General features: G+C 37.1%; 1 protein-coding gene across 1 annotated transcript; it reads left to right on the top strand.

The window, feature by feature from the left end:
* Positions 1-1,655: 1,655 nt before the first annotated feature.
* Positions 1,656-11,666, top strand: LOC136261558 (uncharacterized). The gene is made up of 3 exons (XM_066055573.1): positions 1,656-1,856; positions 7,301-11,183; positions 11,300-11,666. Exons 1-3 carry the CDS (start codon positions 1,820-1,822, stop codon positions 11,370-11,372), a joined length of 3,993 nt encoding a protein of 1,330 aa, XP_065911645.1. The 5' UTR covers positions 1,656-1,819; the 3' UTR covers positions 11,373-11,666.
* The last annotated feature ends 14,365 nt before the right edge of the window (positions 11,667-26,031 follow it).

Genomic DNA, 26,031 nt, shown 5'->3' with positions numbered 1-26,031 from the left:
TGAGAAGCTCTAGAATGGAAGAAATACTTGGCAAAAGTATGGTGAAATCTCTCAGAGTTAGCAAAAATATAGTCTTTCACTCTGGTGTTGTACTGAGAGTGACAACAACCAAATCGAATTGGAGGTGATAATAAGATACATTTGGACTGGTGATACTGGCGATACATCAAACAGCAAGCCTGAAATTGAATGAGTTTCCTAAATGGCAGCCAATTGAGTTCAGAGTAATAATATATGATACAGGATCAAACTTATATAGAACAACTGTTTGTATATACATACTGCTCTGTTCTGCATATGTCCCAGCCTCTGTAAGGATTGATGAGTTAGTGGAGGGCCCGGGAATAATACAGATGAGAAAGAACTAAGGTGTCTAGCAGTAACTTCAACAGATCTGAGTTTAGGCAATGCTTATGACTATTGACTAGAAAAAGATAATAATTCATTTTCTTACACACCTGAGATACATGATGAGTCCATGATATTATTTATGCTCAAAGGTAACACCTAAATACTTCTGTTTATCCACAGACTTCAGTGTGGTACCATTTACTGAGATACTTGGATGTTTTGACAACTTTTAGAACCACCTTTAAACCACATTATACTAGATTTAATTTCATCTTACTGTTAGTAATCCAGTTGTGTATCAGGTGCAACTGTGTATTCATAGATGTAGCTGCAACAGAAGGGTCAGAACCACTACATATCAATGTTGTGTCATCAGCATATTGTACTAACACCCCATCTGTGATCTGTAAAGGTAAATAATTCATGTAAATCAAGAATAATAATGGTCCCAATGTGTTTCCTTGTGGAATACCACCTTTCATTCCTTTCCACTCTGAGTACTCATAATCACACTTGATCCGGTGAACTCTATCACTTAAGTAATTTTGAAACCACTCAAACCAGCATAGTACTGAGCTTTTTATTTGTTTTAATATATTTTTAATTTTTTTTCCTGCCTACCACCCCCAGCACAAAAGGCATGTGTGCTGGACACAACTGATACAACAATAATGGGGACAAATAAAAGTCCCTAGGTCCACTTATAAGGCCCAGTTCCGGGGGAAGCATCAGATGATGGAACGGCTTCCCCGGATGCACATAGTAGTAGATCTTAAAAGAGAAAATGACAACAAACAATGAAGCCATGCAAGAGTGCTGTTGTAGGTCATGGTGTTATGTTTGGAAAGCAATTCAGCTAAACGGCAATAAAAAGTGACTACTTCCTTGCCCATACCCCCAGTTGTTGAAAAAACTAAAGTAGTGAAAAATGCCAACTCCACCTCATGGACATGGTCACCATACTCCATCTTCTTCTGTTGCTCATGGCATCTATATACAGATGGAATAGAAGCATTGCGGTAGCTCTGTGCATTTGGATGAAACACCCTGAGCTTGACACACCTATAAGGAAGACCAAATATTATCAGGTTCAGTTTGGCAGTATCTTTAAATCCAACATTCAGATTTCTGTAAATGTTTTCAACGCTGGATATGAATTAAGAACTACTCCGATATTTTCATGATGGTTTTCTTTTGTCAACATTTTGGCGCGCGCCGTTTATTTTAGAGGCCGAATTACATACACTGGAGGTAGTGTAGCGGTTTCGTGACGTAGATATACACATCATTATGTATAGCTGGAGTCTGCTGGACTTGCTTTCATCCAGGCTTTCATTTCGGACCTCGTTTCGGACTGAAGCACTAGCTAGGCGCAGCCGACGGGATCAGTATTGCGCGGCATTTCTTCAGTCCCAATTCAAAACTGAGCTACATCGTTTGTTGGTGTGATTTAAGGTGTCTATCGTGAATGCGTCCACTGAGCCGAAACGTCAAGTTCAACATGGGTGAGTATCGATATGCGTATCAATATTGAGCTGAGCCCTATTATAGTTATAGCTATACTGATGATAGGCCGCTCCTGCTGTAGGCCTGGGGGAAATACATAAGGCCACATAAACTTGAAACTTAAGGAACTGAACCGAAACGTTTTTATTTTCGCGTCTGGTAGCGCGTTCGACTTTAGGGGCCGCGAAATCGTTAGGAATAGGGTCGGATTCAGCTTTGGTTTCTTCTCCTTTATTATTATTATACTGAGCAGACAGCTCCAGCTGGTTGTGCCTGTAGGTAACAGGCATCGTGGCCTTGAAGGATTGGCTGCAGGTGAAGGTAGCGTTCTAATACAGTGATGACTGGACAACCACTGATGATAATGTGAGCATGTAAAACATTTATACAAAAACGAAGACAATGAGCAGATGTTGTTTATCTATGGCATGAAAAGGTGTGTGAAATTAATAGTCTATTGTCACTTGTAGCATGGCTTCTTCACACAGCTGGTGATGGCTTCTCTGTAGCTAAAGTCAGCTGCTACATGCCCAGGGGACAAGGTCTGTCTCAAACAATTACAGAAAAAAATCAATAATTACAATAAAGCTGTGGCAGTAGCTGTTAAGTTCCTGAAATGAATCTAGTGAGTTAGAATCAATAACATGTTGAGGGAGATCATTCTATTCTCTTATTGTTCTAAGGAAGAAACTGTTCATGTAAGCATCTGTTCTGATGTGTGTAAAAATGGTAGGATTGATGATGATGAATTCTTGTAGCTATTTGTTTCTTCTTAACAGGGGCAGTTTTAGGGGGGTTTCTGGGGTTTCCAGAAACCTTCTCTGAATATAGCACATGCCCCTACGATTCGTGTGGGTGATAAAATTCACCAAGAGTTATACATACTGTATTATATAGAACTTTTTCTACTGGTGAAACTGCCTTTGAAATCACAATTATGATGTTCAACAGCATGCAGTGACCTTTTTCTTTTTTTTTGGTTTTCAACTTACAGCTAGGCTGAAGTTTTGCAATTCCAGAGTGGAAAACCCCTCTGAAAATTTCTAGATCAGCCCCTCAATATTAAATGCTAGTGAGCATCAGTGAGCATCAGTAGATCAAAAACTTTGTAAAATAGTAGGTTTAAAACAGTAAGCTTCATTAAATTTCAAGCATTGCAAAATTAAAACCTTGTCAGCATCTGGGGGCTGCATCCCCAGACCTCCAAATCTCAGTCCTACTGCCACTGGAAACCCCCTTCTAAAAATCCTAGATCCGAACCTGCCTTTAGGTTACATTCTTCTTCTGAGACTACTACTTGAGTACCATTTGTAAGATAGAAAAGTGAGGGGATGGGTAGCTAGCAGTGGTTAACACACTTGCCTAAAGCTGCAGTAGTCCAGGGTTCGAGCCCCAACTGAGTTTTGTGGTATTTTTTAAATACCTCATCAAGGATTTTTTGCACCACTGGTGGCTCAAGGGAGGCCATTTAGCACCTTTTATAGTTTGGTAGATACCTTGCTAGAGCAGTCTAAGAAAATTGAGTCATTTTAGCTAGCTAATTCAGCTATCTAGCTAAATAAAATAAAAATCCACCTTCCTGCACTGCTATATATAGTACAGGAGGATGATAACTGAGTTAATAATAACTTTTTAAGATGCTTTTTAATGCAGGTCATTAGCCTGCATTAATGGCCTGTGGGCATATGTATCATATAGTACAATAGTACTGTATAATAGGGACATCAAAGGTGTGGGGGCAATCCGTGATATAATATAACCCAAAATCCTGCCACATTTTTTCCTCACAATGACACAACAGTATTGTTTGGGTAAGACCAAGCCCAAAAGTGTCTTCAGATCAACCTGAAACGTTTCTGTCAAGTTGCTACAGAATTTTTAAAATTATTCAATGGAATTTTCTACTGCCTACCTGCTTGATGCCTTCAGTCAAACGCAGCGGAAAACTGGCTACAGCTACAGCCCTAATTCTTTCGCAGAAACATTTCTAGTTCGTTTAAGAAAAAACCTTTGGTATATTGATAAACATATAATGCTTGCGCTATTGTCTTACCTTTTATCCTTCTTTACCGCCATGGCTATCAGTCAAGGTTCTACCGCTGAGTGTTAATAGACTACAGTACGGCTTCCATCTACCAGCGTATATTGCATCAAACTATTCGAATACACGTGGTCGCCGGTTGCACCAAACTATTTGAACACACACGTATGTGACTCGCTGTTGATATCGATCAGTGAGAGCAATTTGTGGCGAACTATATACAATGTGTAAGTCAATAAATATAGTTTATTTAGTAACAATGTTAAACCGAGTCGGGTCATCCAGGTCCCGCTTTACAGATTATTCGGGTCTGGCCCCATGTGCTAAATTAAATGTGGACGTGTTACTACACATCATAGTGTAGCCCTGTTTCTTTTGTGGGCCACGCCCACCTATGCAAATTACTGTCTGTAGAAATATGGTAGCCACGTCCATTCATCAGTCTGTAGGTATGCATGAATCCATGTCCATTATTGTCTGCAGGCTTATGTAGAGCCACGCCCACTGATTAGTTGTTATTGCATGAGTCATATAGTGCTGTGATTAACTCTTTTAAATATTGCGACTGGTTTTGTGAAAAGCAGGCTACTTAGTGGTCATGAGCTTGCAAAATAAACTTCACAAACAAGTATAAGAAAAAATTAAGAATTTTAAAATAGAGTAGGGACAGTGTATAGTGCTGCAATAAAAAAGTACTGAAACAAGCTGGATCGGAGTAGTACGTAATGTCCAAATATTGTATATAAAACAATAAGAAGTGAATATATATCCCTACCGTGCATTATTTATTGCAGCACTATACACTGTCCCTATATACTCCAATTTAAAATTCTTAATTTTTTCATATACTTGTGGATTTATGGTTAATTATGAATGGGACTGGACAACTAGGAATGGCCGACTACTGACTATCTGTGGGCAAGCATGTGCATCGCTGGTTTAGCTATGGACTTTTCAGCATCAGTGGTCACATTTTTTGTGCCCAGTATGGAAAAAATTGTCACATTTTTGATTGATCATATTTCAGCCAGGGAAGGAGATATCAAGTTCTGGCTAAGCAATAGACAATAGATACGGTTTGTTTCAAGACAATAAACAATTTGCATCACATGCTGGATAATTTTTGAGATAACACTTGTTTGCAATGATTTTTGTTACTTTACTTGTTAGTTACTCAGTTGTCAGTTGGTATCTTGATTCATGAGTGAAATAGCTATGATCGATGAAACAATTTCTCCATAGGTGCCTGACATTAGTTCCCCATCTACTGCAAAGATATTACTCAGACATTTAGCTGCACCTACTAGTACAATGAAGCCTTAGCTATAGCTTTATAACCATGGTACAAATGTAATGGTAGCTCTGACTTGATTGCTTTTCAGCCGCACTATAGGGATAATTTTCTTTAGCAGTTTTACATAAATTATGTGAAGTAGCATACATATTGTGGTTCAACTGTATAGATGCATGATTTTTTGCTGCACAACTCAGCCATGCCTGACTGTTTTAGTAGAGTATAGCTACAACTACTCTATAAGTCTTTAGATATAGATTTCATAAGCTATGCACAGTTCTCCTTTTTCTGGTGTGTTATATATAGGTCCTTTATACACATGCACATGGCTTGAAATTTAAAGGCTTATTGTTCCTAAGCCAGCTGGTTCTGTTCATACAGTGTAGACACAGTTTAGTCCAAATAGCTACTCTTATAGGGCAGTCAACAACTCCTATATTATAAATTTTCATTATTTTGGAGTTGTCAAAGCATATGATAAGCTTCCATCAGTATATACTGGGCAGTATGGGAGAATTTCTACACAAAATTATTAACTTTCATGCAAACTTACATCTACTGTGTGAGTTTCATTGCAAACATTTAGATATGTATCTAGATTAATTTTCATTATAGCCTTAAACATCCTTGAAGTACTTTCCATAATGCATATTTGCATCCATGAAATGAGTGTAACCAACTTCTACGTATACTACACTGTACAAGAGCACACATTTTGTGGAATCTCAATGGTCACTGTAATCAGAGTTTAATATCATTTCCAATAGAGATGATATCATAGTATAGCGGCGTAGTCCCCAAAATTGGCAATATTTTGCACTTTTTCATAAAGCCACGAAACTTTCCAAATAAATAGTACTCCTCATGACATGCATTTTAAGATATAGTGCCATCGCTGATTTGACGTTTGGTGACCTTTACGGCCATTTTTGTACAGAAAATTGATTATTTGTGTCTTTAACTCCCTGAGGCAATAATTAACTTGTTAAAACATGGTACCAATCAAAAGATCTTGCTGATAGAAACATGTTGGTTTTTATTTGAAGTCAATAGGTGATTTCATTACAACGTTATGGTCATTTTTACTAGCTGCAAAATTTGATAAATTTACCTGCCCTTGAGGTGTGAATTACCTGTGGGCAGATAAAAATAAGTTACGGCATACATTTATCAACTTTTTCAACTAATAAAAATACTCATAACTTAAGAATGAATTCACCTATTGACTTTAAATAAAAACCAAGTTGTTTCTATCAACAAGATCTTTATTTTGGTACCATGTTTTAACCAGTTAATTACTGCCTCAAGGAGTTAAAGACAAAAATGATCAATTTTCTGTACAAAAATGGCCGTAAAGGTCACCAAAGGTCAAATCAGCGATGGCACTATATCTAAAAATACATGTATTGAGGAGTACTATTTATGTAGAAAGTTTCATGGCTTTATGAAAAAGTGCACGATTTTTTGGTTGCGCCGCTATATACTATCAAGCTACTGTATACTTTAAACACTGAGAGTATAGTACAGTAAGTACACAGTATAATGTGTCCTGATTTTGAAAAACCTGCCTTTTGGGTACATAAACTTGCTATAAAATATCACTGTGGTGTCTAATTAACAATAATAATAATTATTTTCTCACTAACTTTTTCATAAACTGTGCCAAACATATTTTTCTAGATATGGACCTCTAGAGGCCTTGCAAAGGTATGTTGTCTTAGTATGCATGACTATTGGTTTGGATTGGCTTATAATAAGCAAATGTGATATGTGCTTGTGTATCTGGCATCTATTTTGAACAGATCTGGTGCCTACCCCACCATCCCTCACCCTTCAATTCTTTGTAAAGACTGGTATATACAGTAATACAGCAATGCTTGTAAACAAACCTGTCTAAAATGACAGAACTTGTAAAGCCTGCTCCTTGTACTTTAGATTCACTGAAAGGCCATAAGTTCTTTATTTACCACTAAAAGGTTATAATGAGTTACTATACCTTGTTTACCTATAAATGTACATTGTGCCCAAAGGTTTTCCATAATCAGACCACACATATACCACATATCATTGTTTGAGAGCCATAGTTATGTATTAACTTTGTGTAATAGCCATGGCAGGAAGAATCACCATAGCCTTTCTGCTGTTGTCATATATGACCAACATTTCTGGGGGGGATATTGTTGTAGAGAGTGTAAACGGTGATCAACTACTTCACAAATACTCTGCAGCAAATGTGACAAATCCTAATAAAGATGGTTGTAATTGTTCCAGTAATAATACAATACTGAGGTGCTTATGTTCATCGTTTCAATCTGCACTTAACCATGTGGAAAACAACAGTGTAGTTTACATATTGACCAACTCTGTAACACTACAATCAAAGGTCGTCGTGGATTGTCTTCACAACTTTTCAATAGTAGGAGCTGACAGTTCTACTGTAGAATGTGATAATACAGGGTGTTTGCAGTTTGAATCATGTAGTAATCTATCAATAGAAAATGTTGTCTGGAATAATTGCAGTTGTAGAAATGACGCTCTACCTGCTGGAATTTCTATTCAGAAGTCTGAAAATTTGCATTTACAAAATTGCAAACATCAAAACTCTTTGTCGACTGCAGTGTATTTGGAGAATGTTTGTGGAACAATAAACTTTGATCATGTGAGTTTTCAGTCAAACAGAAAGGATGCACTTTCTAACACTACTTCTACAGCCGGACTTGAAATAAACAACGTTGGGGATAACTGCCATTATAATACACTGAGCATTTCTATTAGTAATAGTTTATTTTCTAACAATCGCAACATCAAAGGTCTCAACTGTGCATATGCAGGGGCACTGCAAATACATGTACATGGCTTGAACCACTTAAACATTACAATAGGTAATACAAGTTTTACTGATAATCAAGTGGAAAGTGGTTTAAGTGCTCCAATACAGTTGTTTAATGGTGAATCCAGTGGAGCTAGAATATGGCTATTTGATGTGGCAAAGTTTATTGTTGATCTAACAAATGTACATTTTTCTTCAAACAACCAAGACGTTTGGAGTCTTAACAAAGTTAATGTTTTGTGTGTGTATGCTGATTATGTATCCAGTGAAAAAATGAAAAATAAAGATCAAGGCTGTATTAAAATGTCATCCTGTACCTTTATCAATAACACTGCTAATGTTGTAGCATACTTGGGAGGGTTTGTGAATATATCAGTACATGATTGCAGTTTTATGAAAAACACAATATTACTATCACATTTACCATATTCAGTTCTCAATGTAGAAACTGGAAAGTATTCACCTGTCAGAATTAATATAAGTCAAAGTAATTTAACAGATAATGAAGGTGGTCCAGTTTTAGAAATAAACCCCAACATCTATTTAAATGAATTTTATTTCTATGTTGACATTTTATGCTTCAATCTCTTGATTAGTAACAACACACTTTATTCAAAACATTACTTTCCAGTTGGTCTTCTGATATTTGATGTGGTTTACTTCTATACTGTTGTCATTCAAGATGTAAAGTTGATTTACAATCATGTTGTCGGTGTTGGTGGTGGACTGTACTTTAGGAAAAATATTCAAGATGCATTTATTTATGATAACGTTATCATAACAGGTTTTGTCTTTGAAAACAATGTTGTGAGCAATAGCCATGGTGCAGCTATTTCAATATCAGATTCTATGTCAAAACTATTTACTTACTCAACTAAATATTTTTACAACTTATACAAAATTTCCAATAGCACTTTTAAGAATACTATCGGTGGTAGAAGCATAGTTTATAGTTCCAATCCAATTTTATTAGGTGGGAATTGTGCATTCATGCACAATGCTGGAACAGCAGTTTATATTATTGAGCAACCTTTACACATTACCGGAAATGTAACATTTGATGATAATATATCTGAAGATGGTGGAGCTATTTATCTGAGCAAAAGTTCAGTTGTCACTTTCACAAATCAGTCAACAGTGAAATTTGCAAACAATGTTGCTACACGATATGGTGGAGCTATCTTTTCTGATATTACTAACTGCTCTAAAATTAGCATAATTGATGGTGCACTAGTACAAGCCATTGAGTTTAACAGGAACACTGCAATTTTAGCTGGTGATTCAATATATTACAGCTTACCTCAGTCCTGCAATCACGTCCTTCCCAACTTTCCATTCAGTAAGAATTTGCTAACTACCTCACCTGATAAATTAGTACTGCAGCTACCAGCAATGCTAAACAATTCAATATATACTGTTCAAGATGTGATGTTGGGACAGCAAGTTAGTATACCAGTATGTCTTCAGGACTTCAATGGTAATGCTACAGGAACAGCATCGTTTAGAGTTAGTATTCTAGGTAGTGAATTCTCTATTAACAGAAGAGATCTTATTACAGTTGGGTGCCATGATTCACATGGTATGATCAATTTGCAGATTTCTGGTGACAATGAGCCTAAAGAGAATACAGTTGCTAGAATTAAGCTAACTTCTTTCTATAGTGATGCATTTGACTGGAAATCAATAAACGTAAACCTCTCAATTAATCTTACCCAATGTCACTTAGGATTCAAGTTTGATCCAAAGCAGAAAAAATGTGTATGTTTTACCACAGACAATATTGTCACTTGCTCTGGTAGTATTTCAGGAGTCAAGAGAGGATACTGGTTTGGTACAGTCAATAATAAATCTACTGCTACAATTTGTCCGCTAAATTATTGCCATTTTACTGGGTGTAGATTAGAGACTGGCATTTGTCAACTGTCATCAAACATCCATCCTTGTAGGGCGCATAGACATGGTGCTGCTTGTGGTACATGTGACAATGGGTACACTCTATCCTATGATTCTGCTAAATGCATTGACACCAAACACTGTTCTATTGGACAAACTATATTCGTGGCCTCAGCATCATCTTTATTCTGGATAGCCGCTTTTGTCACTATATTTGCCGTCATGTATTTTAAGTTAATTATTGGATATTTCTATGCCATCACATTCTATTACAGTATCATAGATATCTTGCTAGGAGAAATTATGCAGTTTTCCAGTGGTTTTTGCAACATGGTTATGGCTATTTCTGGCATTGCTAAACTAACCCCACAGTTTTTAGGGAAACTGTGCTTTGTACAAGGCATGAGTGGTATTGACCAGCAGTTCATTCATTACATACATCCCTTGGCAGTTTTGTCAAGTTTATTTGCACTCAGCATAGCAGCAAGATACTCTGGAAAGCTAACATCATTTGTCAGTAGAGGAGGAGTGATTAATGTCATCTGTTTCATCCTGTTATTATCATACACTTCAATAACATCTACATCACTGTTGCTAATGAGACCATTAAAATTTACTGGCATTGATCAAGTTTATACTTACTTATCTCCTGATATTGAATATTTTCATGGACGTCATGCAGTTTATGCTGCTGTAGCCATTGTATGTGAACTTATTATTGTAATAGGATTACCACTACTACTGCTATTACAACCATTTCTTAACCACAGAATTAACTTCATAAGAATCATGCCACTACTGGACCAATTTCAGAGTTGCTACAAGAACAGGTTCCGTTGGTTTGCATCTTACTATATGATATGTCGGCAGATAATAATTGCTATTATAATATCAGATGTGGCAGGTGATCTCAGTTCATTGTACATGTTATTCACTGCTTGTCTAATAATGGCCTTGGTACATGTCACCATAAAACCATACAAAAGTAATAAACTGAACATCTTTGATGGTTTTGTTCTTCACATCATTTTGTTGGTGGTTGCACTGAAAATCATTGACTACTCCAATGGATTTTCTTCTCATACATCAACAACAATAGCATTTATCTTGGTACTATTACCATTGAGTGTTTATTTAATGGCAGTTGTGGTACATGTGTTTCCATTGAAAAAGTTTAAAGGTTTATTATTCAACACAAGACAAGGTATCAAGAGTGATCAAAGTCGATTGCTAGGTGAAGTGACTAAATATTATGGAACACAACCCAAGTAAGTTTCTAAGATTGGCGAATGTTAATAATAGTGTATGAATATGATAGGAAATTGGTATCAATGTTTAGCTAAGAGAATAGAGTCTATAATTTGATTTCCTTTTTCAATAACAGTTCTACAAGTACATGTCCTCGTGATTCTATGGAGTCTTTAATCTTTGATGACAGTTATTTGGAAGAAGTATAGTCTACTTTAGTCCCGGACAACATGCACACATCTGATTTTCACTTACATGAACACAAGAAATTTGGTAATAATCTTACATTGTTACTGTTACACTCATTTTGATATACATATATTTAGCTATACATCAAATATATTCTGGTTTTATACTATACTTAGTACATTATTTGCTGATTTTCCTTTAAAACTCAGTGTATAGACAATTGTAACAATAGGAGTCCATTAACACTACAAGGCGGCACTAATACAAACACAAGAATGTCAATGAATTATCATGTTATAGCAGTGTTTATCATGATCAGTTTCTTGTGAGAATAAACTGCTGATCATATCATGTAATAAACGTTGATGTATAAAAGTAATTAAGAATTCTTGATGTCACTGATACAAACTCTTAAATACATATTATGCACAGAAAACTTTCTATGGAACCTTAATTTTTGCACTACAAGTCACACACACACACGCACGCACCCACCACACACACACACACACACACACACACACACACACACACACACACACACACACACACACACACACACACACACACACACACACACACACACAAATACACATGCACATACACAAAGCAAAGCCTACAACAGCTGTGTAAAACAGCTAATGCTGCTCAGTGAACCAGCGTTGGGATGCCTGTGCACCACTTAGGCACATGAGCCTTGTGTAGGAAAATCCTCCTGGTGCAAGGCTAACAACCCGCAGCCACAGAAAGGTCTCACAGATGGAGGCCATGGAACCGAAGTTCCACTACAACCCTAACACCACTAAACAAGACAAAGACAGTTGAGCATTTGCTTCCCCCAGGTACCCATTGATGTTACAGCTGGGTGGGATGCTTCCCCAGTTGACACCAGGCCACCAGGTCACCAACATACAGCTGGGTAGACTAGAGCAATGTGAGTAAAGTTTCTTGCTCAAGGAAACAGTAACACCAAATCGGCGAAACTGGGCGTCAAACCTGGAACCTGTCAATTACACTCTAGCCACTTGGCAGGCAGCAATGGCTGTGTTTTTCATGACTGTTGTAGGCTTTGTTTTATGTGTGTGTGTGTGTGTGTGTGTACTGTACATGTGTGTGTGTGTGTACGTGTGTGTAGTGTGGTTGTGTGTGTGTGTGTGTGCGTACACATACAAGCAAAACACAAAGCAATCGGCTACCATGTTGCTAGCACGGTCATGCCTACTTACAGTATATACTTTTTAACCAAATCTTTTGCTTCTCAGGCTAAACTCAACTAAGTACAGGGTCGGTAGATTGGTAAAATTAAAATATTAACTTTTGCTAGCTGAAGTGAGTCAAATGGCAGCTAAGATACATTATGATTGCTGTGTCACTGTTATTTTGTGAAATATTGAGTTTTCCTTACTTTGTGAAGAGCTTAGAAGGTAACTTGCAATCCCTTCATGGCATTATCTCTATTTGCAAAGGTGATCACATGTTAATATAAATATTTTGCACTGAAAAGTATATATATATAGGGTCCCCCAAGAAACAAACGATTTAGTTGAATTAGAGTAATTTGTAATTGCATCATGTATGCTGTGTTATTGTTACTATAGACTGCCCGGTTCACTTGAAGAAGATCCATAACATAAATTTTATCATGATAAGTCATTAAATTGTGTGAAATGTTTGTTTTGCAAGCATTATGTATATACATACCCTATCTAAATGATGTTGAATAACCACTGTGTTCTACATTGATACTTCAGTGCAGCCATTAATTAGCTACCACATTTGATTTCACAGCTTTTTCCATCAGGCATTTGAAAGCTGCATCATTTTTTCACAGCTTGGCTGTTTTGTGTGTGGATAATAGCATTTAAAGGTTATCACTAGTATTGGTACTTAAGAATTCGGCGGCATCGACTCTACCTGATGGTGTTACTATTGCCAGGCATTCAACAACGTCCTTGGCAAATGACTCCGGGGACATAGGCTTCTTCTTGGGGGTCTCACCGATGATATCTGCAGACACATCCAGGAGACTACTGTCCATGTCTTCAATAGTGCTACTTATGTAGTGGAGAGAAAAAAAATGTAAATAATAAAATGTTTAATTTTAATGCTGTAGTAAGTTAAGATATGTGTTAAGAGGTGATTGGTGAGAGAGAAGATGGTAGACGGAACTCTGTGACGTTGTTCAGAATTCCAGGAGACTCTGACTATATTATTGTCAATAGTCAGGTAACTAAGAACTTAATACTATTGGAACTTAAGAATTCTTAGTTACCTGACTATTGACAATAATATTGTCAGAGTCTCCTGGAATTCTGAACAACGTCACAGAGTTCCGTCTACCATCTTCTCTCTCACCAATCACCTCTTAACACATATCTTAACTTACTACAGCATTAAAATTAAACATTTTATTATTTACATTTTTTTTCTCTCCACCACATAAGTAGCACTATTGAAGACATGGACAGTAGTCTCCTGGATGTGTCTGCAGATATCATCGGTGAGACCCCCAAGAAGAAGCCTATGTCCCCGAAGTCATTTGCCAAGGACGTTGTTGAACGCCTGGCAATAGTAACACCATCAGGTAGAGTCGATGCCGCCGAATTCTTAAGTTCCAATTCTTAAGTTCCAATACTAGTGTTTTATGTTTTGGTTGTATTAATTTCATGTAGCCAAGACTTTGTATGGTGATTTTTTTTGTCAAATTTGCTGTGTACCAGCTGCAACTATACTGACTTATTTGAGAACATCTGTGTCTTCACATGCATCATTAACTAAAGTTTTCTGTTAATATATCAAATCAGTAACTAGTATCACTAGCTAGTTAAAACAGGTGCAGATCCAGGGAGTTCAAAGAGTTCAATGGAACCCCTTTTGGAAGAGCCTTAATATCACTTGATTGACTTGATGAGCTGCTGACAAGTTTTTCTAATAGGCAAAAAAATACTTACCATAAACTTCTATGTGACTAAACACTCATTTCACCTCCAATTACTGCAATATCACATGAAACTGCTACCCATCACCTTCATACACAATAAGCACTTCTAAAAACATTTGGTGTTTTGAAATTATTACAGCTACTTTTAAAAGACTCAGTTACATTTCTAAAGGCTTAAATGGTAAGATGTAACAGTGAAACCTTAACATTGCTGGGGAGTGAACATTTGCTTTAAAATATTACAACTAGGTAGCCATTAAGCTAGGCTGGAGCTATAGTCATGGATGTTAAAGAATGAACCCCCACCCCCCATCCTTTTGAAAGGCTCTGTAGAACACTAAGTAAGGTGTATTTTAAGCCTTGAAAGCTACCCTATTCACCCATATTTTTAAAATAAAAATTCTATGTTTAATGATGGTAGATACTAAAATTTTGTTGATAATTTGATTAAGTGGTTGACACTCATAAGCAAATTCATTGTTTGTATTAATACCTACTGTACAAATATTTGCAATAACAATTTTCATTTGGTTTGTAGAATTACTCTTGCCACACCTTCATTAGTAGCCACACTCAAGTGCATGGTGCAATGATCGATTTTGAAAATAAGGGTTTCAGCATTGTTAGTGGTAGTCAAATTTGAATAGTTGTCACATTGATTTTTAGAACTAAGATAATAAATGCCACGTAGAACACTAAGTAAGGTAATAAATTTTGGAAACACACTTTGTTTCCGAAATTTGGTCAATGATTTCTGATGTCACCAATTGATCACTGCTAGGTTTAACAGTATGTCACATAAAATTATGATGTTGATGCTTAAACATAGAAATACTTAACTGTAAATGTAATTGCAACTGTAAATACAATTGTGTATACCTTTGGTATCAGCAGCCCAGCATTGAAGGGCTGCTGATACCAAAGGTATAGCACAGTGAGTTATAGACATATATTAAGCCCGTTGTTTGGAAGCAGCCACATAAAGAACTTCAGGAATATATTGTGACAATTACACTGCCTAGAATGCTATAGCTATACAAAGCACTTCAGATTACATCAAGTTAAAGCATTGTTGAGGATACTACAGTATATGTGACCGGATTTGCGAAAAGGTACCTTTTTCACACACAAAATTTGACCCATTTTTGAACTTTGAAGTTTCATAACTATTGTATATTTGTATATAAATGCTTGAAATTTTCCATGAGTGCAGCTAAAGTATCTGGCTACATTTTGAAACTAAGAGCAAGTTAATCAGTATAAGGAGTCAAGCGTTACATCATTTTGTTTGCTGGCATGTAAAATGTGTGGAAAAGGTACCTTTTCGCAAATCCGGTCACATATATAATATTAAATAATAAAAAGTTATTAAGCTATTAGGATCATGTGCTACAGAGAATTCACAGACTTCATGTGCATCTCTTACAAATAATTATGTAGTGTAATGTGTCAAGATTCTTCACAGGAATAACAATGTATGCGGCAAGCAGTCCAACACATGATTAGTGTTAGATGCTACATTGCAGTAGTAACGTGTGTAACATGCATGAAACCCAATAATAAAAATATAACTTTTACATCATTACAATGTGTATAATGTATGCCAAGATAACACAACAGTTAAACATTCACTACACATCTAAGCTTTGACATAATACACCTAAGCATTATGTTTAGGGACCCGCCGATTATGCTAGCATAATTATGAGCATAATAGGTGTCTGAAAGCATTGAGCATAATGCTAGTATAATAGGTAGAATATCATGAATTCTTGATTATCAAAACTGCTATCACAGAAAGATCGATATACTCTAATAGAACAGTCAGCAACTCTAATAGAACAATCACATAGCTGACTGTTCTATTAGAGTATATCGATCTTTTCTGTGATATGCATTTTGACAAGTAAGTTTGTGCTTCAGCCACTTATTATTTATCCATAAATTGGAAATTATTAGCAGAGCATGAGAACTGTGGCATAAATAACTGGGCATAATTTGAACATAATGGGTAAGTATTGAGCATAAATTTAAGCATAATAGGTAAATTTTTGAGCAGTGCAGCATAGCATAATAGATAAAATTATTAGCATAATCGGCGGGTCCCTAATTATGTTCCATTTTGGTACAGTTGGGATTCACCTGCCCTGATTTAATAGGACTCCTGTACATTTACCAACCTAATTGTTTGACTGCGTACTAACATCCTCCAGAAACTATACCCTGTGTCCAGGCAAAATGGTTGAGGAGGGTTAAAGCAAGGAGTAGTATTAAATTTAATCCAATGGCATGTTACAAGTGTCCCAATGCTAGTTCACTGGGTAAAATTAACTGGCCATGTACCACCTTTGATTTCACAACTTTTTTACCCCAAGATTTTGAAAGCTACAACAAAGTTTGCAAAATATGAAAAATCTTGGCCTTCATAAATCCCTAAAGTATAAAACACAAAGAAAAATAATAGTTTTGGCTGTTCATATATCAGGAATATCTATAGCAAATTCAATCATATTTTATTGTGTAGCCTGCCTACCTGGCAAGCAGCCATGATGCAAAAATGATGCCCTTTCGAGAAGGGACTATGCAGTAATGTATGCATGATAATTGAGCACCCAGAGGCATGTAATTTGACCTCAAGCTTGCCAATATCACCCTAATTTATTTTGAAAGCTATCTGGTGCCCTAACCTCACCTCTTTCCAAGGACTTGTGATACATCAACAACAATTAGAAAATATCTTTATAAAATAATGGTAGGAAAATTGTAAAGGCAGCTTCTTGCACTCTAAATGCTCTTAAATATTAAGGTAGGTTTTATATAGCTACAAAAATAATTCTGTTCACATACTGTATGATATAACACAGTTGCATGTTAGATTAGTGTATTATACTATACATATTGTTGTACCTCATATCATCCATCCTCTTCCTCCTCCTCATCATCATCATCATCATCATCATCATTAATAGGTTCAAAATAGATATTACGTCTTCCATGACAGCATTTACAACAAACCTTACAGTTTTTTAGCATTGCAAAAATAAGAAAGCATATCAGAGGGGCAATAACAATTCCAACCAACAAAACATCAAAGGATTGTGAGGAATTTAAGGTAGTAAATGAGTATCCCGTATTGAAGTTAACAGCAAATACAGTGATCAGTAAAATGATCAAGTCAAGCACATTGGCAAATGTTTCTTTATAGGGCAAGACACTTCCATGAATGATGGCAATAACAATACATAATACTTGCAAGATAAAGGACCTATTGAAGTGGTTAGTTTCAGTGTATATCACTATCAGTATTGCCACTCGACAAAACAAATAGTAAGAGGCAAAATAACGATATTTGTGTTTGTAACATGCTTGGTACTGATCCAGTAATGGCTTAATCCTTAGCAAATTTAGGTATCTGTTCAAACAAAGTGGTTCTAGTAACAGCAACAAAGGCAAGCCGATGACAAACAGCAAGGATCCCAAAATAGCAATCACACCATAAGCAATATGTCGACCATTGAAATAACCGATATTAGGTGAGCAGTAAACATAGATGCCATCAACATTAGCAAATGTAAGGGGACGTAGCAGTTCAAGTGAACTAGATGCTACAGATGTATAGGCCAACAACAATATTAGACAAATAGAGCGAATAATACTGCGACGAATATGCTGAGATAATCTAATTGGGCACCTAGCAGCTCTAGAAAGCACCAGTAGGATAAGTATTACTGCAATTGGGTGAATGTAGTGAATAATCTATTGGTCTAGTCCACTCCATTCTTTGTTACCAACAAAACACAACGATCCTAAGAACTTGGGAGACATCTTTGCAAAACCTGACAAAATCGTGGTAAACTGAAACACTGACCAACCTGATGTGTCATCTACTAGTACATCCATGACACTGTAAAAATAAATGATCCCATAAGCATACCCAACTTGAAAATGATAGAAGTTCATTAACACAATAATAACAGCCACTGTAACAAACCAGTAGATTATGATTAACATCACTAACAACACTGTAATACCTGCAGAACACTTACTACTTTCAACACAGTCAACAGAGTCAAATGGTAAGACATAACCAGGTTTACATGACCCACAAGCAGGGCCAGTTTTGTGGTGTTTACACCGGTCATCATGACTATGAGGTAAGTGGCAGTAGCCTCTGTAGTCATTACAAGAGCTAAAGTCACAGTATTGAGTTGGACAAGTTGTAGTAGCGTACGCATCATTTACTTTACCAACCCAATAGCCTTGTTTAATTTGAGCAGTGGAATCATTATAACATTTTATGATATCCTTGTGTTCATAACTAGTGCATCCTCCTAAATCATTAGTAATACCAACAAAATGAAAGCCAGCAAAGCATGGTGAAAGTTTAACTGTCAAGTACACACTTAGAGACTGATTAGAGATAGTAGTTAACTTCAGAGTAACATTTGATCCAAGATTTTCCTCTCCAGGTATCCTAATACCCCTTATATTAGAGTCACTGTGAACTATTACAACAGTGTTTCCATAAGTGAATACTTTGTCACCACAAACTGAGCATGCCACAACAACCTGTGTAGGTCAGGCAATGTTGTCATTATAACCTAACACTTTAGCAGGAACTATTATCTCCTGACCTAACATGATGTCAATAAGCTCATATTCAGTGCAAACTTCATTAGAGTAATCATTGATGCATTTGGCAGGAAATAACAGCTTCAATTGGTACAACGTAGAGCTTATATCTTGACCATTTCCATACAGAAACATTTTAGGATAGTAAAGAAGGGAGTTGGGATCAGAAACATTTTTAGTATAATTACAAGTTGTATTTACCTCAAAATACCAAGAATGTCCTGTAGTGCTAGCAAAATTTGAAAAGAAACTAACATGGGATTCATTGAAAGTCTTTACCAATTGTGGCTGGGAATCAAAAGGTGATGATGTCACATCAGCATATATGGCTCCTCCATATACATCAGCTCTGTTAGACTGAAATGAAGTTTTGGCATTAATCAGTTGCAGCTGTGAGTTGCCAGTGAAATAAATAGCACCCCCAATAGATGCATAATTATTAGCAAAGAAGAGGTACCCACTAAGTGTCAGATTGCTATCAGAAACATACATTCCTCCTCCCTTGCCATTCCTGAAGATGACTGAATATATGAACACAGAGCTATGATACATAGCCAGACCATGAGTTGTGGACAGTTCAAAGTTTCCACTCCTGAGCACAAGTGATGAGTTATAGACCGACACTGCTCCTGGAGCATTGCCACATCTGATCCACACAATATTATTACGCTCTATAGCCTTTATGTCTCTAAACACTATTCCACCTTCATTACAGCTCACATCAGCAATTTCACCACGTCTTGAACTGACTAACTTGAACACACTCAAATTCTTAACCTCATGAGTAGAATTTAGTGTTACCATAGTTCTGGCAAATTATTTCAATTGTCACATTGTCAGCAGTAGGATCAATAGCCTTAGAGCACTATCTAGAGAAGAACATGGACAGCTACCATATAGGCAACACTCAACAGTATCACTTCCACTTGTATTGACATGTATCACATGTGGTGTTCCTGCAAGACTGCGAGCACTGAAGCACAAAATCAAACAGCAGATAAATGATTTATGGAGCATTCTAAAAGAAGAGATACATGTAAAAAGATAAGTACATATGTACACATCAAGAGATGTGGTAGTGTTTTGCAGTCAAGGGAAGCCAGTGCTGGCATGCAACATGAGTTGTACAGGAGCCAAAATAATGTATTTTCACTCATTTGCAACTTAACCATGGATATGTCCTCAGGTGAGAACACATTTATACCACGTTTAAGCTCACTCCAAAATATAAGCATGCTGCCTTCAAATTATCACATAGTATTGAATAGACTAAGTAGCCCTCCACATGCATACATGTGGTAATTTACAAAAACAGGCACAGGTTTTGCTAGCAATTCATGCAATTCATTTTGCCAACATTTTGCTTAATTTACTAAATGTTTCCTCCATACAATACTCTAACAGAGCAGTCCTCTACTCTAATAGAACAGTTAGCAAAATAAGTTTTACTCGTCTTGCATGGTCATACCACTTCTTTTCTTTTGTGCGTACATGAGTATTGAGTAAGGAAAAACCTACTCATTTACAGAAGAAATTAAATAAGTGATCCAGCCATTCAAGACTACAGTGTAACCCTGTGTTACCAGCCATTCAAGACTATAGTGTAACCCTGTGTTACCAGCCATTCAAGACTACAGTGTTAACAGTAACCTGAATAAAAGGTTTCACCTTTGTATACTGGCAATGGACACGAGATCACAAATAATTTTTTGCAATATGAGTATACATAATAATTATAGTGGTCTGTATTAAGTGGTCAACTGTCTACTGTTTATAACAGCCAGCCAGGAATTTACCCTTGAATCATTGTATAGTCTCATATAGTAGTCACTGCCATACAATGGGCATAGTTCAAACCAAACTCCATAGTCATTACAGCTTGCAATCACATGACAAACTGGTGTCTAATACTGTCAATCCACATCAAGAAGTTATTATGGAATGTTAGAATTAGATGTACAGACACATATAGCTATATTATAAAACAGTGGTTGGTCCAACCTTTGAGCCATATACATGCATGCACAATCACTGATAAACATTTTGAAGTCACAGGTCAAGGTAAAGCTGGTCAAGACTTTCATCATGGTCACAACAATATCAACATGCAACCCTGTAGCTCAGTTCAAGTCCATCTGTTCTACCAAGAGTTCATAATATGAAGTAGTAAGGCCACTTATTGTTAATTTTATGTTTCAGATCTCCCACCCTCATTGCTATGTATTATCGCCTAAATTTGGTTATTATTTAGAGTTTTCACCGTTATTTTATATAATCATCTCAGTGCTTAATGACTGTACAGTAGCTATAAACGAGATTTACACAGCTATAAGCATAGAGAAAGGAAGGCAGATGAGCTGGAGATTAACCCTGGTGTTAGGAGTAGGGACTTTAATTACCCCTTTCATTTCTTCAATAAGTTAAAATATAAAAATCAAAATACTCTAATAGAATGTTCAGTTAACTACAATAAAACAGATTGCATTATTGAAGATTGTAATGTGTTGTAAGATTGTAATGAACAATGAAAAATGAGTTACCTGCTCACATTGAGTGCTATCATTTCATTTATACAGGAAGAGAACCAAAAGTTTATGCAAAACACTCTAGTGTCAAGCACACTAGCTGTACAATGGTAGGGTCCGCAACGCGAAAAATCGATATCCTCCAATCAACTACCTAACTATTGTCATGTGCTAGGCTAAGTGTAACTTGAATAACACCAGCGTGGCAGCCAAGTTTGTCACTTTCTTCTGGTAGAAAACGATACAAATGTCTCAAAATCACGTGATTTTTCGTTCCAGCAGTTCGTAGGGTTCTTCGTATGCCACGATATTCACTCTCAACATTGTTCAAGTAGTCTATCATCAACTCAAAGTATTGGTGGTTTGATTTTATTGGTCAGTTTACGGTGGCAGCACGATCTGTGCAGCTTTTTGACGACAGACAAAATGTTTCTTGCTCTGGAGCACAGGACAAGCAGAGCAGCAACTGCGCCGTGGGTCAGCAATGACCAGTACTAGGTAAAGTACCTGCATGAGGAGTATGGTTATAATTGAAGCTTGTTAGCCATCTGGCTGAGCCATCTATATGCTGAAATTCGGCCAAAATGACGCGATTTTTGCAAACAAATACCAGAATGGTTAATACATCAGTGAGACAGTCTCCAACAGCAAGGATACGAAGCTTATAAACACCTAACAATACGGCTATCTCGTCCAGTAAACGCATAGAGCAATCCAATGCATGAAATAGGCACTCACGTGATCGATATTCAAATCTCCGAAAATACAGCCATAATCTATTCCAATGACATTAAAATCACTTGGAATCAAGTGACAATCAGTTTGTGTGCATTAGGTTCAACATCTCGATTAGCCCAGCAGTCTGAGACTCTCCCTATGATGCCATCACAGCATAAAACACACCCGCACTGGCCCAGACCACGCCTGAGTGAACAATTAACACAAATATTTACAAAAGGAGCACACTGCATGGTTCCTATTCAGAAATGAAAGCAATTTCATGGGTATTTCCGCGATTTGAATTTCGATCACGTGAGTGCTTATTTCATGCATTGGATTGCTCTATACGTTTACTGGGCGAGATAGCCGTATTGTTAGGTGTTTATAAGCTTCGTATCCTTGCTGTTGGAGACTGTCTCACTGATGTATTAACCATTCTGGTATTTGTTTGCAAAAATCGCGTCATTTTGGCCGAATTTCAGCATATAGATGGCTCAGCCAGATGGCTAACAAGCTTCAGTTATAACCATACTCCTCATGCAGGTGCTTTACCTAGTACTGGTCATTGCTGACCCACGGCGCAGTTGCTGCTCTGCTTGTCCTGTGCTCCAGAGCAAGAAACATTTTGTCTGTCGTCAAAAAGCTGCACAGATCGTGCTGCCACCAGAAACTGACCAATAAAATCAAACCACCAATACTTTGAGTAGATGATAGACTACTTGAACAATGTTGAGAGAGAATATCGTGGCATACGAAGAACCCTACGAACTGCTGGAACGAAAAATCACGTGATTTTGAGACATTTGTATCGTTTTCTACCAGAAGAAAGTGGCAAACTTGGCTGCCACGCTGGTGTTATTCAAGTTACACTTAGCCTAATACATGACAATAGTTAGATAGTTGATTGGAGGATATCGATTTTTCGCGTTGCGGACCCTAACAATGGTGATAAGTTTTTGCAAGAGCCCTAGCAAAGCCAGCTTACCTTGAACTCAGTTCATACAGACAGTGAAAGACATTATGCTTAACAGGCAATGTCAAGTTAGCAGGGTAGGGTTTAGCTTTGCTTTCTTCTTCACCCAGGTGTAATTCTTCTTACTATATTTACAGATTACTTCTTGAGTCACATTCAGAAGATAGAAAAGAGAGGTAGCCATAGGTAGGTAATAGCAGTAGCACAGCTGGTAGTACAATGACCTCTAGCTTACATACTGGGTTCAAGCTCTGGATGTTTTACAACTTTATTTCATTTTCGTAAGCCTAAATTTAGCTGTCAGTTCAATAGCTGGTATGTTACTGAATCAACTTTCAGTTCAGTATCCACTACCTTTATATAATGCCTTCCATAACTGTGCCACTACAATAAAAAAATTCAGTATGCACCTATCAATGTCATGCCCCATCCCCACCTGAGTAGGATGGGGCAATACAGGGGATTCAAGTAGCAAATTTTCAGTGCTGGGGCTGCTAAGAACCTTGTCAAAAGCTCACTATGTCCCTACCTTAAAAGAGGGCCCAGACGGGGTTTACCTACATACTAATGACAATTTTTGGTTCACTAAACTGCAAAAGTCCCAGGGGTGGGGCAAGATGTAGATGTCAAATCCCCATGCAGCAGGTGTATAGGGTGGGAGTGGGACTTGACATCAATAGGTGCATTACCATGCATATCAACAATTTGAGGGCCTACCATGCAGTGTCTAGCGTTGGTAACGTCATTTTGTTCTCTTCTGTTACAGTGGACGGTATGATTGGAGGCAATAACCACGCCCATAATTAAGCCCCACCCGACCAGAAAATACAGTGCAAAAAAAGCAAGCCAGCATAGTAGCTATTTATTAGCTAAGTATAAGCCGGCAGAAGATATGACGCCGCCGGCCTCTGACCGCATATAGGTCAGTACTAATTTTAATACATTCAAGATTAACGATTTCTACAAGATACAACTACAATGCAGTGGCGTAGCTACCATTGAGGCAACCGAGGCAGCTGCCTCGGTATGATGCTCAACAATTCAGGCTGAGCAGATCTGAGTTTTGGTAGCCCAAATTTTCTACTCAAACGTTACTAGACAGCATTACTGCACCACACATGATAGAATCTATAGCTTTAATGCTGGAGCCCACAGTGACATGGTCTGGCTTTGGCTGGACCACTTTTTAGCTACTTGAATTTGTACGGAAAAGATCGAGATAGCTACTCTAATAGAGCAGTCATCGTAATTATACTCTAATAGAGCATTCATGACACTGTTCTCATTACACTGCTTGGGCTAAATCATTTATGCATTAGCAGTTACAAAAAATAACCTCCACGTGCCATTATATAAATTATTAGCTATTGTTCACTAAATTAAAAAAATTCAAATCATATATTTTTAAAAGTTCCAGTGAGTAAACTGCATGGCATTGCATTGAGCTACTGTAATTGATCATGCATGTTATGCATTAGCATGCAGTTACAATCAAAAATAGCCTCCACGTGCCATTTCAAATCACATATTTTCAAAAATTTCCTTGAAGGAGCAGGGGCGTACGCAGGAATTTTGAAAAGGGGTTTCCACTACAGCTAAGTGACTGTTATATTAGAGCAGTTTTATATTACCTGACTGCTCTATTAGAGTATCTTGATCTTTTCACCAAAATCATAATTCAGAACAATGCTATAGGTGTTTCTATCATGTGTAAACTATTATGTAACTAAGATAAGAATTTAAAATATTTCCTGTTCCATGATAGATTTCAGATTCTGGAAACCTGAAGTTTCAATTTCTTAATGTTTCAAGTAGTGCATGTATAAAATCCAAAGGGGTGTCCTGAAACTACTGGAAACCCCCCTCGGTACACCTCTGAAGGAGCATGCCCCCAGACTGCCTAGCTATAGATATACTTAGCACATACAGTTGGGTATCACATGAAAGAGATCATCTCTGACTTAAATATCACATCAGATCATGTAATAAAAAGTATAGTGTGCATGACTATGACCTCCATTGCAGTCAGTGGATGGTTTGACCACTCAAAATATCTCCAGAGTAAGTCAGTTTTTGTATTGAGTACAATTAAACTAGACTAATAATTGAAGCGTGGTATAGCTATACTGTAGCATTAACTAAGCTGGAGCATTACTAATGAAATGTAGAAAAATGCTCAGAGTCTTCTAAAACAGTTTCTCAGGTCCATCCAACCAGAGAGTCAATCTGTAAATACTGTACCACCCATGCTTGAAAGTGTTTGTGAGTCAGTTGAGTCAAAAGCAGACCCTCTTAATTAGGTCAATGCATAAACTTTGCCTCAGTAAAAATTTTTTCCTGGCTACGCCACTGCAATGGAGTGCTGTTAAATTGTTGTTCACTTACAGCGTATACAAGTACACTCCGCGCCTAATGATAAAGATCTTCCTTCGGCCGGAATCAGTCAAGCGAGCAGCGTTGCGACATAGCTCGTCGTTACCTTTCGTCTTTTTCCCGGAGCACGAATTTTGCCCGATCGCAACATTATTGCATGCCTCTAATTTTGAGCGCGCAGAGAAGTACTGAGGTATGCAGCTACATGCATGCGTTCTGAACACCATATGACCACAGGAATAGATTGGTTTCACTGTCTCCTCTGCAGCAACAAAATTAAAGTACACTGTTAAAATTGAGGTGGTACTGCAACACTTATTTAATTTGAGGGGTGTTATTATGACACCCCCAAGCACCTTAAGAAGTGTAACTGTTATAGTCACACTGGTACATCTGTAACACTCTTGTGAATAAATCCCACAATTAAAACCTTTTTTGATATAGTTAGTTTATAAAAAAAGTACTTAATTTTTGTGCAACTTACATTAAAGAAAGAAAAATAAGAAAGTAAGTGT

Source organism: Dysidea avara, chromosome 7 (assembly GCF_963678975.1).
Source record: "Dysidea avara chromosome 7, odDysAvar1.4, whole genome shotgun sequence".
NCBI lineage: Eukaryota > Metazoa > Porifera > Demospongiae > Dictyoceratida > Dysideidae > Dysidea > Dysidea avara.
The sequence above is the reverse complement of the archived record's forward strand: the minus strand, read 5'-3'. Positions and strand labels throughout refer to the sequence as shown.